The 13,352-nt window shown below is 59.7% G+C and overlaps 1 protein-coding gene across 1 annotated transcript in view; it reads left to right on the forward strand.

Annotated features, from left to right (window-relative positions):
- The window catches only part of LOC101634182, a 48,766-nt gene that overhangs the window by 1,493 nt on the left and 33,921 nt on the right, over positions 1 to 13,352 (forward strand). The window contains exons 2-3 of the mRNA XM_012729456.1: positions 6,056 to 6,213; positions 6,919 to 7,181. Coding sequence (XP_012584910.1) covers positions 6,056 to 6,213; positions 6,919 to 7,181 — 421 coding nt within the window. The remainder of the gene's footprint in view (positions 1 to 6,055; positions 6,214 to 6,918; positions 7,182 to 13,352) is intronic.

A 13,352-nucleotide genomic window follows, 5' to 3' on the forward strand; every position in this document is an offset into this window, starting at 1 on the left:
GCGGGTGGGCCATGTTGCCCCGGGCCGGTGGGCCGGAGGGCGGCCTGCTGCCTCACCGGTGGGCGCGGGTGGGCGTGTGGCCAGTAAAGCTCGACTGACGAGGCCGAGGGCGGCCTGCACTTTGCCAGCGCTGATGCTGGACCGTCCATGTTCCTTTCGCTGGATCGAGGCATGAGAGTGGAAGACGTGGATTTTGTTGTAGAAGAACAAACTTGTTTCTTGGAGAAAAAAAGATTCATGTCTTACCTGGTTATGTAAGTCAGGCTGCCCCCCCCCCCCGTATCTGGAAGAACAGTGGGGTGCAGGGACAGCAGGCCGCACCCGTCCCCCGCAGCGGCCGCTGGGAGGGCCGTCCCGTGAGGCTGCTTCCGGCTCGTGGTCGTCGGGCCTCAGACCCTGAACTTCTCCACGCTGGGTCTTTTGGTTGTTTCCGGCTTTCGCCGGAGGGTCAGGGCTTCATGGAGTGTCTTTGGGTTTTACTTTCCGGACTTGAAATTTCTGGGCCAAGATTCTTGATCCCCGTTGTCGGCTCTGCAGAGCCCTGGCGGGAGGGGCCCGCCCGGGACCGGCTGGGAGGCCTCGGCCTCCCCTCGCTGGGCCTGGCGAGTGGCTGCTCTGTTTGCCTTTCTGTGGCTGCTGTCCGTGCTGAACCTTTTAAAACACGCTTATCACTCGGGCTTTCTCTTCCTGTTCTCAGGCTCTGTCCATTTATCCTTTAGTGCCCTAGTGGCTTTTGAAATATTAACCTCTACGTGGTTTCCACGGGTAGCGGCCGCCGCTCCCTGCCAGTGCGCCCCCAGACGTTCCTGTGCAGCGGGCAAGGGCTGGTCGTGGGGTCTTCACACATCTCCTGACTCCCTTCGTGTGTAGGGAGCCCTCTCTGTTCCTAAAATGAGCGTTTCGCCCCCCCCCCATATTTTCTATGTGGATTTCGAGGAGTTTCATTTTTAAAAAGCATCCCTGCAAGACATGTGGGGTCAGTTTGCGTGTGTCCTTCAAAGGGGCGTCCGTAGCCCCAGGGAGCCGAGGCGGGCCTCAGCAGCGCAGGGGTCTGCCCGCACAGCGCACCCCAGGGCCGCTGAGTTAACGAAGGACACTTGGGATTTGCGCCAAGTCTGGGGCACGGTGGACGCATGTGCGATGCTCTGGGGTCGGGGGTCGGGCCAGGGCTTCTGCTGGGCAGCAGGCGCGCAGTCTCCGCTTCCCATTCCGGCGCGGGGTTCTCCAAAGGTAGGTGCTTGTCTGCGGTCCAGGCTGGTGAATCTCGAGCGGTGTGACGCTGCTCTGCGGATTAATCCTGTGTCGGTTTTAATCACAGTGTGGGAGGGTGTCATCTGTTAGAAATGCCCCTGATGTGCTGAGCCTGGGGCTTGTTTTCCCAGCAGGGGGCTGTGCCCGGGGCCCAGCTCTGCAGTGCTGCTCCCAGCCACGAGGCCCTGGGTTCCGGCATGGGCATTGCGTCCTATTTGCCCTTCACTGGTCAGCTGCTAGCTCAAGCCTCAGCTTCCCAGCCTGAACGTGGGGGTAATGAAGGCACCTGCTGGCTAGGGTTGTGGTGGGGGGTTAGATGAGACGGTTCAGGGCACTTGGCACTCCATGTTCTGGAAGCTTCTCCAAAGCGCCACTCGCCCGGCTCTCCTGGGCGGCGGGTCAGGGTGGGCGCCTGTGGCGCTGACTGGAAGTCGCGCCCCACCGCGCGCCCCCAGTGCCCCCTCCAGCAGCCTCGCCCCAGCCGTCAGGGGGTGCTGCTCCCCTTTGACAGGAGAGGACACCGGCCATGGTGGTCCCGAATGAAGCCTGCTCCAGGGGACGTTGCTGGAAAACAGTTGGCCTCAGGCACCAGAGAGCGGACCGCAGCCCTCGGGCCATCCCAGGCCCCGGCGGATTCTGTGTGGGCCGCTGCATTTTAAGACGAGTTGCTCAAAAATCGGATTTCTGAGAGGTGGAACAGCAGGGAAGGGGCGGTGAGCCTCGCCGGGACACACGCCGCCTGTGGCTGCTTTTGCGCCGGGAGCGATTGCGAAAGCGACTCTGGCTCCTACAGAGAACAGATCTCTGACCTCTGTCCTTGGCTGTGCGCCCTGAACAGCTGAGGGGGGCGTAGAGGTCGGGTTCATGGAAATCGGGCCCCCCAGCGTCAGGCCAGTTCAGCCCTCTCCTTTGCCTCCCCGTCCCTAGTTTCAGCTGGGGACTGAGAGGGCAGCGACCTTCCGTGCAGGCAGCCGGCCGGGCGCCCCCTCCCCCAGGTGAGTCATCTTCCCGCAGGCTGGAGACACTTCAGAGCTGGGGCACCTGGAAATCATGATGTTCTCTCGATAACGCAGCGAAACAGGGATACATTAGATTCCTTTGTGCACATGTCACCGCGGTCTGTGCGGGAAACAGGGAACTCTAACGTGCGCCGGGGGTTGACTAGAAAGGAAAGAGGAGGTAGAAGTGGGGGTGCCGAGAGCCGCTGCAGCTTTTCGCTTCCATTTATTCTTTTTTGTCGTTGCTCCCCCAGAGCCGCTTGCATGGGACGTTCCGCTGGGCTTCCTTGTCACTGCGGTGATGGGCTCGTTAAGCGAGCCCGTCATTTCGGAGGCAGGGGGCTGGGCAGCACCCGCGCTGGGGTCAAGGGGGCTGCCAGTGGCCTGGGCACCCGGAGAGAGACGTCTGATTGGACGGTGCAGAGAGACGCGGCCGGTCTGGCTGGGGGGGGGGTTTGGAGAGGAGGAACAGCAGCAGAGACGCTGAGCACGGTGTGAGCCTGAGGACAGGGCCACCCCTCAGGCAGGCGGGAAGGAGACGCCCTGCGGTGCTCTGGCACGCTGTCCCCACCACCGGGGAGCGGGCAGCTGTGCGGGGCCAGGTGTGTTGCTGGACCCCAAAGTCCTTTCTGGACTGGAGAGAGAGTCAAGGAAATAACTCTGGGGTCTAAGCCAGGCAGGCAGCCAGCGCTTCTGGCAGGTTCATGGAGGCCTGGAGAAAGGTAGACCAGTTGGCTGGCGGGCGCAGGGGCCGGCCCAGGGCACACCCCGACGTGGCAGTGAAGACACAGGCACAGACCGCTGGTGCTTGTCCTGCCCGGTTCCTGGAGGTGCTGGGAAACCCCAGGTTAACCCCCTTTTCACTTAGAGAAATACATTGGCCCCATCCTGATCCTTTGGAAGAAGGTGGAGTAGATTTAAATACATAATTATGGGAAGGTGTCTGCTGTTGGCTGTCTGGTAGCTTGGTAACTGGTCTGACAAGTTTTTCCTTTTCACCCTCCCTCTCGGTGAAATTCATTGCCTAGCTATTTCCCACTGTGTCACCAGACCCTTTGCCAGAATTAAAATCTGTTCTTTGTGACTGAACACCTGAAATGCCCCCTGGAGGCCCCAGGACCATAGCCCTGGGCTGGGGGCCCTCAGGGTCTCTGTGCACCTGGCCCGGGTAGACCTCACCCTTTCCCGGCAAATCCACCCACGGTGGGTGCTGAGGGCTCCTCACCGTCCTCTCCCCCACCTCCGCCCTCCTTTCCCCTCTCCTTTCCTCTGCTCTATCTCTCCTCCCCCTCCGCCTCCTGTAACTCCCGCTTCCTATCTCCCTCCCCCCTCTCTCCCCCTCTTGGGCTCAAGTCGTGCTAACTCAGGCAAGTGTCTGCCCACACTGAAAAGTAAATACTGTCAAGGATGGAAACAAACAACCGCGAGACTCGCTTTCCCCGGCCCCGCTGCCTGGCACTGTGGGCCAGAAGAGGGCCAGCAGATGCGCCGGCTCCTTCTGTCTGGCCTGGGGAGTGGGCTGAGGCCCCCACAGCGCTCTGAGCTTCCGGGCTCCAGGCAGGGAACGGAGCATCAAATTGGCATCACCTGGCACCTTGCAGATGGCGCTCAAACCTCACGCGCTACAGGCTTTGGCTCGAGGGTCATCTGAGTTGTCCCTGTCTTTGCATCTTCTTGTCCCAGCATGTGGAAGAGCTTTATCTGTGGAGTGCGTCCAGGGGCTCTGTGGAAGGAAACGGCTCACTTGGAGATCCGCGGAGTATCACTCAGCGGCTAAAAAGGAACGGAGTCCTGCTCCAAGCTGCGGCTTGCACGGAGCTCAAGGTCCCGTGTAGTGAACAAAGCAAGACGGGACGGTCACTCGCTGATTCCGCTTATGGGACGTGACCAGAACAGGCGTTACCCGTGGCGTGTTTATCTGTGGGCTTTGTTAGAGCGGAGTGTCTGCGGGGGCCCCCCGGAAGGGAGCTTCTCACTTGGAGATCGGGTGCGGACAGGACTCCGAGTGCTGACGCCGAGGCGGATTGCTGACCGCCTGCAGTGCTGTCCACAGGCGCGCGGGCTGCCCCTCCGGCCGCCTCACCAGTGGCTTCTCACGCTTGCAGAGACCGGACCCCACGGCAGGCGACGCAAAGCGAGCCGGCTGGGCCGGCAGCCGGGCGGCTCCTCTCTCGGCCGGTGAAGTCCCCGCGGCTCGCATCGGCGACAGTTCGCACAGCTGCCGTCCCCCCGTCACCACTGGGTCCCGCATATTTCATCACCCCGCAGAGAAGCTCTGTGCCACTCACACCACACGCCTTCCTCCCGCCACCCTCTGTCGCCATGAATCTGCTGTGTCTCTGGACTTACGTGTCCTGGACACGTCCCGTAAACGGCATCAGCGTGCGACTGCCCCGTCGTGCTTTGTTCACCCTTGACCTTGAGCTTCGTGCATGCCGCGGCCTGTGTCTTCCCTCTCAGTCGCCGAGTAGTGCTCGTCGCCTGTTATGTCCTGTTTACTCCTGTCCCCACGGGCCAACACTTGAGTGGTCCCTACCTCTGCCGCCATCACAGGTAGCACCGCTGCGGTCGCTGAGCGCGTCCTCAGGGAACACGTCTGCTCAGTCGTCTGGAGGACACAGCTAGGAGAGGGCTTGCTGGTTCCCTTGGAATTGTGTGTTTCACTTACTGATCAAGGTTTCCTTTATTTTTATTTATTTTTAAAGAAGCCATGTTAGTATCAATGAAAATGCAGGTTCCCAAACTACACGACACGAACGCGCCGCCTCGTGGACTTCTCTAAGGCGAATATCCTTGTAACCCCTACCTGGACTGAGAAATCGCACGTGGCGGGGGCCCCTGCCTCCCCCCGCCCCCGCCTTGGTGGGTGCCACTCTGTCTTGGTATAATTTTACCACATAAAATTTGTAGGAATCGCAAAACAACATACTTTAGTCTTACTTAAAAGATCGATGTGCCTCTTTGGGTCTCCGGCAGCAGTTCTTGCCCGGGGTGACTCTGCAGGAGGCATTCAGCACCGGCTGCAGACTCTGGATTGTTACCAGTTGGGAGCTGCCGTCGCAGGCTGGTGGGTGGCGGCCAGCACCCTGCAGTGCAGACAAAGCCCCATGCCACCGAGGATTTTCAGTTCCCAGTCTGCACAGCCGAGAGACCTGGTCTACAGATTTCCTCTCCACCCCTCTGGCTCGCAGTGTCCGCCCGAGCTGCCCACGGCACCTTCCCGGCCCAGCTCAGCGTGGCCTCCGTCCTGTGGACACAGAGCCAGGGTCTGTCACCGCACCCCAGCACCTTCACAGCCAGTCGTCGTCACAGAAGGGCCCCTCGGCCGCTCCCGCCTTGAGCGTGGCCGTGGGTGAGCCGTGTGCTCTAGTTCTGCTTTTATTTTTTGAAATCTGAAAGTTTGATTATGGGGCCAAACAGTCCTCCCTGACCTCCCTTTTTTGGTTTATGATAAACAAGGCAGGGACTGAACTTCGTTGAGACTTTGCGTTCTTTACAAAGGCGAGTTGTGCTAAGCAAGTGCTCGTGCAAGCGAGTGAGCTCTGAGGCTCACCTGCAGAGGAATCCTACAAGGGCAGGGAAGAGCCAAGAAGCCTTAGGATTCTTGGCTGTACAGAAAACAGAACGGGCGGCGACGTGGGGCCACACGCCGGGGTTGCAGGAATCCAGACAAGAGGTGCGTTCCCAGTTTGGGTGTCTGGTGACGGCTCGGGGTGTCGGGAGTCCTGAGTCCCAGCGCAGGCTCAGAGGAGGCGCCGGCCGGACCCGCGCCAGGGAACCCCCGCTCTTCTCGGCCTTCTTCGCAGCGTCGCCGGCTGCCTCTGGAGCGCCACGAGCCCGCGCGGCCGGACTTCGTGTCGGGACGTTGCTCTTTGCCGGGAGCAGCACACCCACACGTGTCCGCCGAGGGAGCCGTGGCTGGCAGCAGTGGCAGCGTGCCCGTTGGAAACGGGAGTCGGAGGACGTGAGAAAATGAGGGGCAAGCGGACGCGGGGCTCTGGGAGGAGGGATGGGGCTAAGGCAGAGCCGGTTGTGCCGCCCCGAGGTCGAGGGGCCGCCGCCCTTCCCCTGACCGCACCGCAGCCTGGCCCGGCAGGCAAACGCGCCGCCCTCCCCGCTGGGCAGGGGCCCGGGCGCGGGGAGGGCGGCAGGGCCTGTTCTCCTGGCCGAGCGGGCATCCGGCGCGGGATGTGCTCACGCCCCGGAGCGTGGCTCGGCCGCCTGGCGCCCTTTCTCCCGCGTGGGGGTTCAAGGCGGTGGGGAGGTCGGGCTGCTGCCGTTAGTGACAGCGTGGACCCGCCCCCCGGCTGGGGCTCCGGAGCTGGGCTGCCCCACAGGGTGGCCGCCCGCGGCCGTTTGGGTTCCGTGAGTGACAGACGGAAACCCAGCCGCTGCCCACACGCACACACCACGTTCAGCCCACGCGGACCAAGGGCGTCTCCGTCTCCGCGAGTCTGTGGGCGCCGTCGTGGCCGGAGCCTGCTGGAGCCGGGCAGACCCGGGCCGGGTCCTGTCGCTGGACCCGCCGTCCGAGCTCGTCCCTCCGCGCCGCCAGGGGATGCCCAGGGAGCCGGCCTCCGGATCCGCCTTTCCCGGCGCCCTCTCTGTGGTCAGGATGAAACCCGCCCCTCTTCTCCGCCTGAGTTTGCTCATCTCCCCACACTGATAGGACCCTGGGCTTCTCCGCGGCCTGTGCCCGCGAGCCCCGGCAGCGGAGGCAGGGCGGCTGGGCAGCCGAGCTCAACAATGACGCTATTGTGGCTGCGTCTGAGCAAGACGGGGAACAAGGAAGGGCCAGGGCCGGCCGCGGGCCGGACCCAGCGTGTCCTCTCGAGCGCGGGTGCCCGGGAGTGAGGAGTGCTCCCGCCCTGCGGGAAAGCGGGCGCCGCGTGCTGGTCAGCCTGAGCAGAAGCGCGGTGCGGGTAGAGGGAAGTAGGCGTGGGCAGGGACCGACGAGCGGACTCAGCCAGCTCAGCCTGATGCGGGCGTTGGTGCCCGGTCAGCCCGGGCGCGCCAGTCATGTGCCTGCATGGCTGCCGACGCCCCTCAGAACCGCTGGCGAGGCCTGGGAGGACACGGGCGTGCAGTGGGCTTGGTGTCCGGTGAGTGATCCCCAGCTTCTGCTGAGTGAGAGCCCCCCGCCCCCCGTCACGTCTTTACACAGCCGACATTTACTTTGCGCGTGGGACGAGCGGTGGCTGTGGATCAGCTGCCTGCGGACGGCCTGCGCGCTCCTGCCTGTGACCGGCAGGAGGGGCGGGGGCGGGCACGGGGCTGGGCGCTCCGGCACGGCCCGCGGGGACGTGGTCAGTGTTGGCCGTCAGCAGGTGCTTCTGTTTTCCTGCTCACCTCCCAGCAGGCCAGCTTGGGCTCGGACCACATGAGGATCTCGAGGGCCCAAGGGCAGCAAGGACCAGCCTCCGGGGCTGCTGTCCCTTGGTCAGCCCAGAGCCCAGAGAGACGCCGAGCCGCGCGGCTACCGGGAAGCGACAGGGCCTGTCACCCAGGGCCGCCTCCTCTGTCAGTGACGCGCGGTGTCTTCGCTGACTAAATTCAGCCCGAACCATCGACTGCGCCTGGGATATCAGTTCTACTTTATTCACCTGCCACGCTGACTTAATCACTATAGATTTGGAACATGTTTTTTTCGTGGTAGGTCTGCTTTTTCCCTAATACACTTGTTTTTTGGCTGAACTAAGCAATCTCCAAACATACCTCCTCCAGCATACAGAAAGTCCTTTGAGATTTTGATTTAAACATTTCATTACATATAAGTTAATTTGTGAAATCAATACCTTAATGTTTTTCCTTTCCGTGCAGATAGGTGATTATTTTTTTCATTTGTCTTAATCTTTTCATATTGTTCTTTTGAAAATGTTTATCCCGTGTATTTCTTGCTGTGCTGATTTCTTGCTTCTTGTATCGGGGAGTTTTTCTTGTGAGTTGTTGCTTCTTTGAATAATCCTGAATCCAGTTTTTTAGTGAAATTGATTATGAAGTAACACACATTTTTTGCTTGCTGTGTACAGGTTTAGCTTCTAGAAATGTCAGTCATGAAGAAAAATCCTGTCTATCCACCATACCTCCCATATCAGCTTTAAATCTTACTCTATTCCCTAGGACTTCCAGGCTAATATTAAATATTTAGAAATGGTATTACCTGACATTCATATTTAATAGATTTCCTAATAGAAAATCATCCTTGCTTTCCGGCAGTAAACCCTGCTTGGTTGTGATGAATTATTCGTCTAGCATAATGTTAAATTTGATTTGCGAGGTTTGCTTTTTTTGAAAAATTTTTGTCCTCTGTCCATAAGTCCAACTATGCCGTATTTTTGTTTCATGTTGCAATCCCTTCATCAGGCTTTATTGCCTGATATTCTAGCTACATAAAATTAACTAGACAAGCTCCCACTTAAAATATTTTAGGATGATAGTACAGATTAACATTTCTGTGAAAAGCTGATTATTTGTTGGAGAAATTATAGAGTTCCGTAACCTTTCGAGGAAGTAATTCTTTGATAACTTAGGAAAATTGGACAGTAGGCTGTGAGAGAATGTAACGTAAGAATTTAGAAAATTTCCAGTAGGCTATTATATTAGTAAAAAAAAAAGAGATAAAGACATAGGATAAATGTAATAGGATCAGAAAAAAAGATTTCCAGTAAGCTCTTTTTTTTTTTTTTGGTTTATTTATTTATGCATATAAGAACTGGGGTACAGGCCTGTGGGGGGAGAGTGAGAGGAGCCCCCAGAGACAGTGGGGAGCAGAACAGGCAGCTATATGAAGCACACTGCCGAGGGGGCAGCGGGGGACAGGACGGGTCTGCTGCGCCCTGGGGGTCCCGCCCCGGCCGTGAATGCAACTCGTGCTGCAGGGGCTGCCAGCGGCCTCACAGCGCTGAGACTCACCCCTGCGCCCCCAGCGAGGCCCGAGGCCCTTGGGGCGTCCACGTCAGGGTCAGCAGCTGTGCACACTCCACAGCCCTCGCAGCCATTTCCCCCAGAGCTCTAGCTGTAATGGCTCTCTGGCTTGCTTCTATATTCTTCTTTGCGCCTGTTTAGATCTGCCAGTTCTGCTTATTATTTATTACTTATTTTGGGCAGGGGAAGCAAATGTCAGATTTATTTAGCAATTCTTTCCCCCATAAGTAGCTCTTTACTGGTATCTGGGTTTCCTTCACTTCCAGACTGCCCTGAGCCATGCGTTCGCCGCCTGCCCTTCGCTGCCACGGTGTGAAATATCTGGATATCTCCCCGCGCAGCCAAGTCCTTTCTGGCCTAATTTGGGGGAATGAATGGATGAGCAAAGACCTTAATCTTATTCCTTCAATGCAATTAAAGCTCGGAAGGCCACGAATGCACCCTAGAGACGGCTTTGGCTGCGCTCCCAGCATGGCTGTCTCACATTTTTGTTTTCATTATTTTCTAAGCAGTCTGACTGAGAAGGTGATTTGGATTGGTTATTTTTGATAGTCGTCTTCATGTCAGCTCCCACTGGATGCCTGCTTCTCAAGCGCTTCACGTCACTTACCCCACGTAATCTTCCCAGCCACCCTAGGAATTATTCTTGTTTTGCCGTTGTAACAGTAAATGCAGTGAAGCTTGCAGAGGTTAAGTGACTCGCCCAAGGTCGTGCAGGTAATGGCGTGGGGGTGGGGTAGGACTGGAATTTAGTCCCTGATCTGTTTTCATTCTAAACCACGTGCCTTTTTGACTATGCTGCACTGACTCTCCAGTTGAGTGAGTTTTAATCACTCGTTGTTAGGGCTTAAAAAAAAATTAACTTTTTATTTTGATGGGTTGTTTCACTCTTCAGTTGACGGGGTTTAAAGAAAAACAAACTTATGACTTGTGGCGTTTTTGCGTGTTAAAGTCGCTTGTGGCTTTTTGGTGGCTGAGTGGTGGTTCAGCTTCTGCAACCGCATGGAAGCTGCAGGAACAGGGCTCAGCGCCTGTGGCATCCTGGGGACAGCCCCCGGGACCACGTGCGCGTGGCGTGTGAAAATAAAGCTAGCTTGGCTGGCGCAGCGTCTCGGTGCCACCCAGTGAGGCGCTGTCTGAGATCCTCGTCCACGCTGGCGTGGCTGGCCTGGCGGTGCTGCGTCCTACGGCAGCCGGGCCGGTTTCTGCAAACGTCCTTGCTCTTTCCTCTCCACGTCGTGTGTGTGGCTTGGAGGTCCCGGCCGGGGGACCCTGGGCGGGGCTGCCGGCCGCGCGGCCTGGGGTCTGTTTCTGGGCCGTGTCTCAGTGTGGGGTGCAGGCAGTCGGGGATCTGCGTGCCACCGGAGCCACGCTTCTGCTGGCCGCGACTCACCTTTGCAGGGCTCTTTCACGTTACGGGCGTGACAGTCGGGGCTTTTGTTTGAGATCTGATACAGCTTTGAGTCTGCCATCTGGAGTCTGTGTCCCTTGCACTTTTTAATTGTTCATGACGAAGCAGTGGGGGGTTGGGGCGGTAACGTCTGCCTGGAGCGTCCGTTCCGTGACCCCGAAGCTCGCGTTCTCTGTCGAGGTGCACCCTAGCATGGGGTGTGAATCCTGGCCGGAGCCTTTAAAGAGCAAAGTCTTCCAGAGCTTCTGCACGTCACTGTGAGCTGCTCCGGCGTCGCACCGGTGCACGTCGAACGTCCAACACGAAGACTTCGTCAGGTTTGGAATTTTTTAAAATTAAATTGTGAGTGTACAGAGAACACACGCAGACTGTGTATCTAAGGTGGTCAGCAGAAAATTCTTTATTTTTTAAAGATTGATTTCTTTATGCATAAGCAGTTCTGGCAGAGTGGGTGATAGGACCGACCGGAGACAGCGGGGAGCAGAACAGGCAGACGGAGTGAGACACGGCCGAGGGGCAGCGGGAGACCGCAGGGACCGCTGAGCCCGGCGTCCCTCTCCCCGGCCGGAGGCTGGACTCGCGCTGCGGGGCTGCGAATCGCACGGTGCTGCCCTTTGACCCCTGCGCCACCAGGGAGGCCCACAGGAAACGGCTCTGAAGTTCTACTGAGTCAGTAGTGCATCGAGTCACCACTTCCCCCCACCTTTCCCCCAGACTGATAACATCAGTCACTCTGCTTTGGGTGACAGTGGAGGATGGTGGGGTGTGGTCTCCTGGGGAGTCTTCTCGGCCCCACAGAGTCCCTCCTGTGATATTACTTTTGGGTGGAGAACACGATTTTTGACATTTGCACACAGCACAAGAGGGAACTGGCCTCGTCCTGGCAGCACAGTTTCCTGGGTGCTCATCCCTCGGGCACCTCCCTGTTCTGCAGACCGGGACGGGGTGGGGGGGTGTGTGGGAACGGAGCGCCCCGAGACCAAGCGGCCGCCCGGGCCCCCCTGCCGGCACCTGAGCCTCCTTACCTGGCTCTCACACCTGTGAGCTCTTGGGCGCCCCAGAGAGGCCACGAATCCCTGTCTCTGTGAAGCCTCTTGGACAGCTCCGTCTCCCCTGCCGCGACGCTCTGGGCCCCTGGCCAGGGCCGGGTCCCCCGCCGTCTGTCTGTCTGCCTGCCTGTCTGTCGTCTATCCATCTACCCCTCCTCCATACAAGAGCTGGGGCACAGGCCAGAGGTGGGGGGGGGGGCGAGAGGGTTAACCAGAGGCAGACTGGGGAGCAGCAGAGCAGTTGGGCCCACTGAAATCCACAGGGGAGCAGTGGGGAGACAGGAGAGGTCTGCTGCGCCCCGTGGGTCACCTCTGGGGTGGGGCTCGAAGTCGCGCTGCGGTGGCGACACCACCAGACTGCCCTTGAGGACTTCTGATTTGAACACCAGTTTCCCCTGGATGCCAGCTTAAGGGCCATCCCTGGTGGTCACCCCCTTTAACTAGTTTGAACTGGGGGCTGGTTCTCTTCTGTAACCCCTCACCCCAGGCCAGTTGGGGAACTGGGCCCTTCCTGGCCACCCTAGGAGTGGGGAAACGAACTGGGGCCTCCCGGGAGCGGTCAGGTCGGCCAGCCCTGGACTGGGCACACCGTCTCTGGGCAGGTGATGGCGCGGGTTGCCTTTTCCTGTCTCACAGGATTGTTCTGTGATGACTGGGGCTTTGGGTTTTGAAGAATCGATGCGGGGTCTGCGGCGTCCACTCGCTTGCCCGCTGTCAGCGCTCGCTGCAGCCCTGGGGGGCTCTGCGTGCCCGTCTCGCAGTGGGGAGCGGAGGCTGGGAGGCAGCCTCCCGCCGGCACCCTTTGGGACCCTGCGTCCACACACAGCCCCTCGGCACCTGCACCGGCCTGGTCGGGCGTGTCCCTTCCTGGGGGTCCGGCCTGGCCCCCCCGGAGGCAACGCCTCACGCTGGCAGGTGCTCACCGCCGGCCTCCTGGCTGCGCGGCTGCCATCAGTCAGCTCTGTGAAGCCCCGTGTGTATGGGCGGGAGGAGAAGACTCCCGTCGGCCTATTTTGTTTTCTTCCTGATGGAACAAAGTACAGTTTGCATAACCCTCTCAGGGCCTGGGCAGAGCGGGTGCGGCGGGCGGGGCTCCAGCAACCCAGGGCAGCCCTGCGCTGGGGCCTCGGGGGAGGCCGCCCCCATCTTCCAGCGCTGGTAGCCTGGAGGCGCCGGATGGGCTCTGAGCCTCGTCTGCCGGGTCAGCCCGCACGTGTGTGCCCGTTCTCGTGTCCTGGGTCACTGTGGCTCCACTGTGGCCAGGCCTCCTGGGGCGGAGTGTGGGCGTGACGAGGGGGGCTGAGCCTGGGAGTCCCTGGCGACGCCCAGGGGCTGCTGTATGAGAGCAGCAGACCTGCCGGTCTCCGCTCTGGCGGCGTCGGGACCCCGGGCTGCTGGGAGGGCGGCTGCACACACAGGACCACAACACACAGAGACGCACACTGACTCGCACACCAGCGCTCCTCCGGGCCAGCCGGAGGACGCACCGGGTGACCACAGTGAGGTCGTACACCATTTCCGCCGCGCGCCCCATGCTCCCTGTGCTTCTGGGGCCACCTCCCTCCCCCACCGACCTCAGGCCCTGCACCCCCAGCCTCTGCGGCTGAAGCTCCTCTGCCCTGGGCCTTTGGCGGTGGCCCCGGGCACTCGTGTCGCTGCTCTGCCTGTCGCTGGCTCATCTCCCAGAAGTGGCCCGGACCCTCCCGCGGCTGGACCCTC

Source organism: Condylura cristata, unplaced genomic scaffold, assembly GCF_000260355.1.
Source record: "Condylura cristata isolate star-nosed mole 26May11 unplaced genomic scaffold, ConCri1.0 scaffold00025, whole genome shotgun sequence".
Classification (NCBI taxonomy): domain Eukaryota; kingdom Metazoa; phylum Chordata; class Mammalia; order Eulipotyphla; family Talpidae; genus Condylura; species Condylura cristata.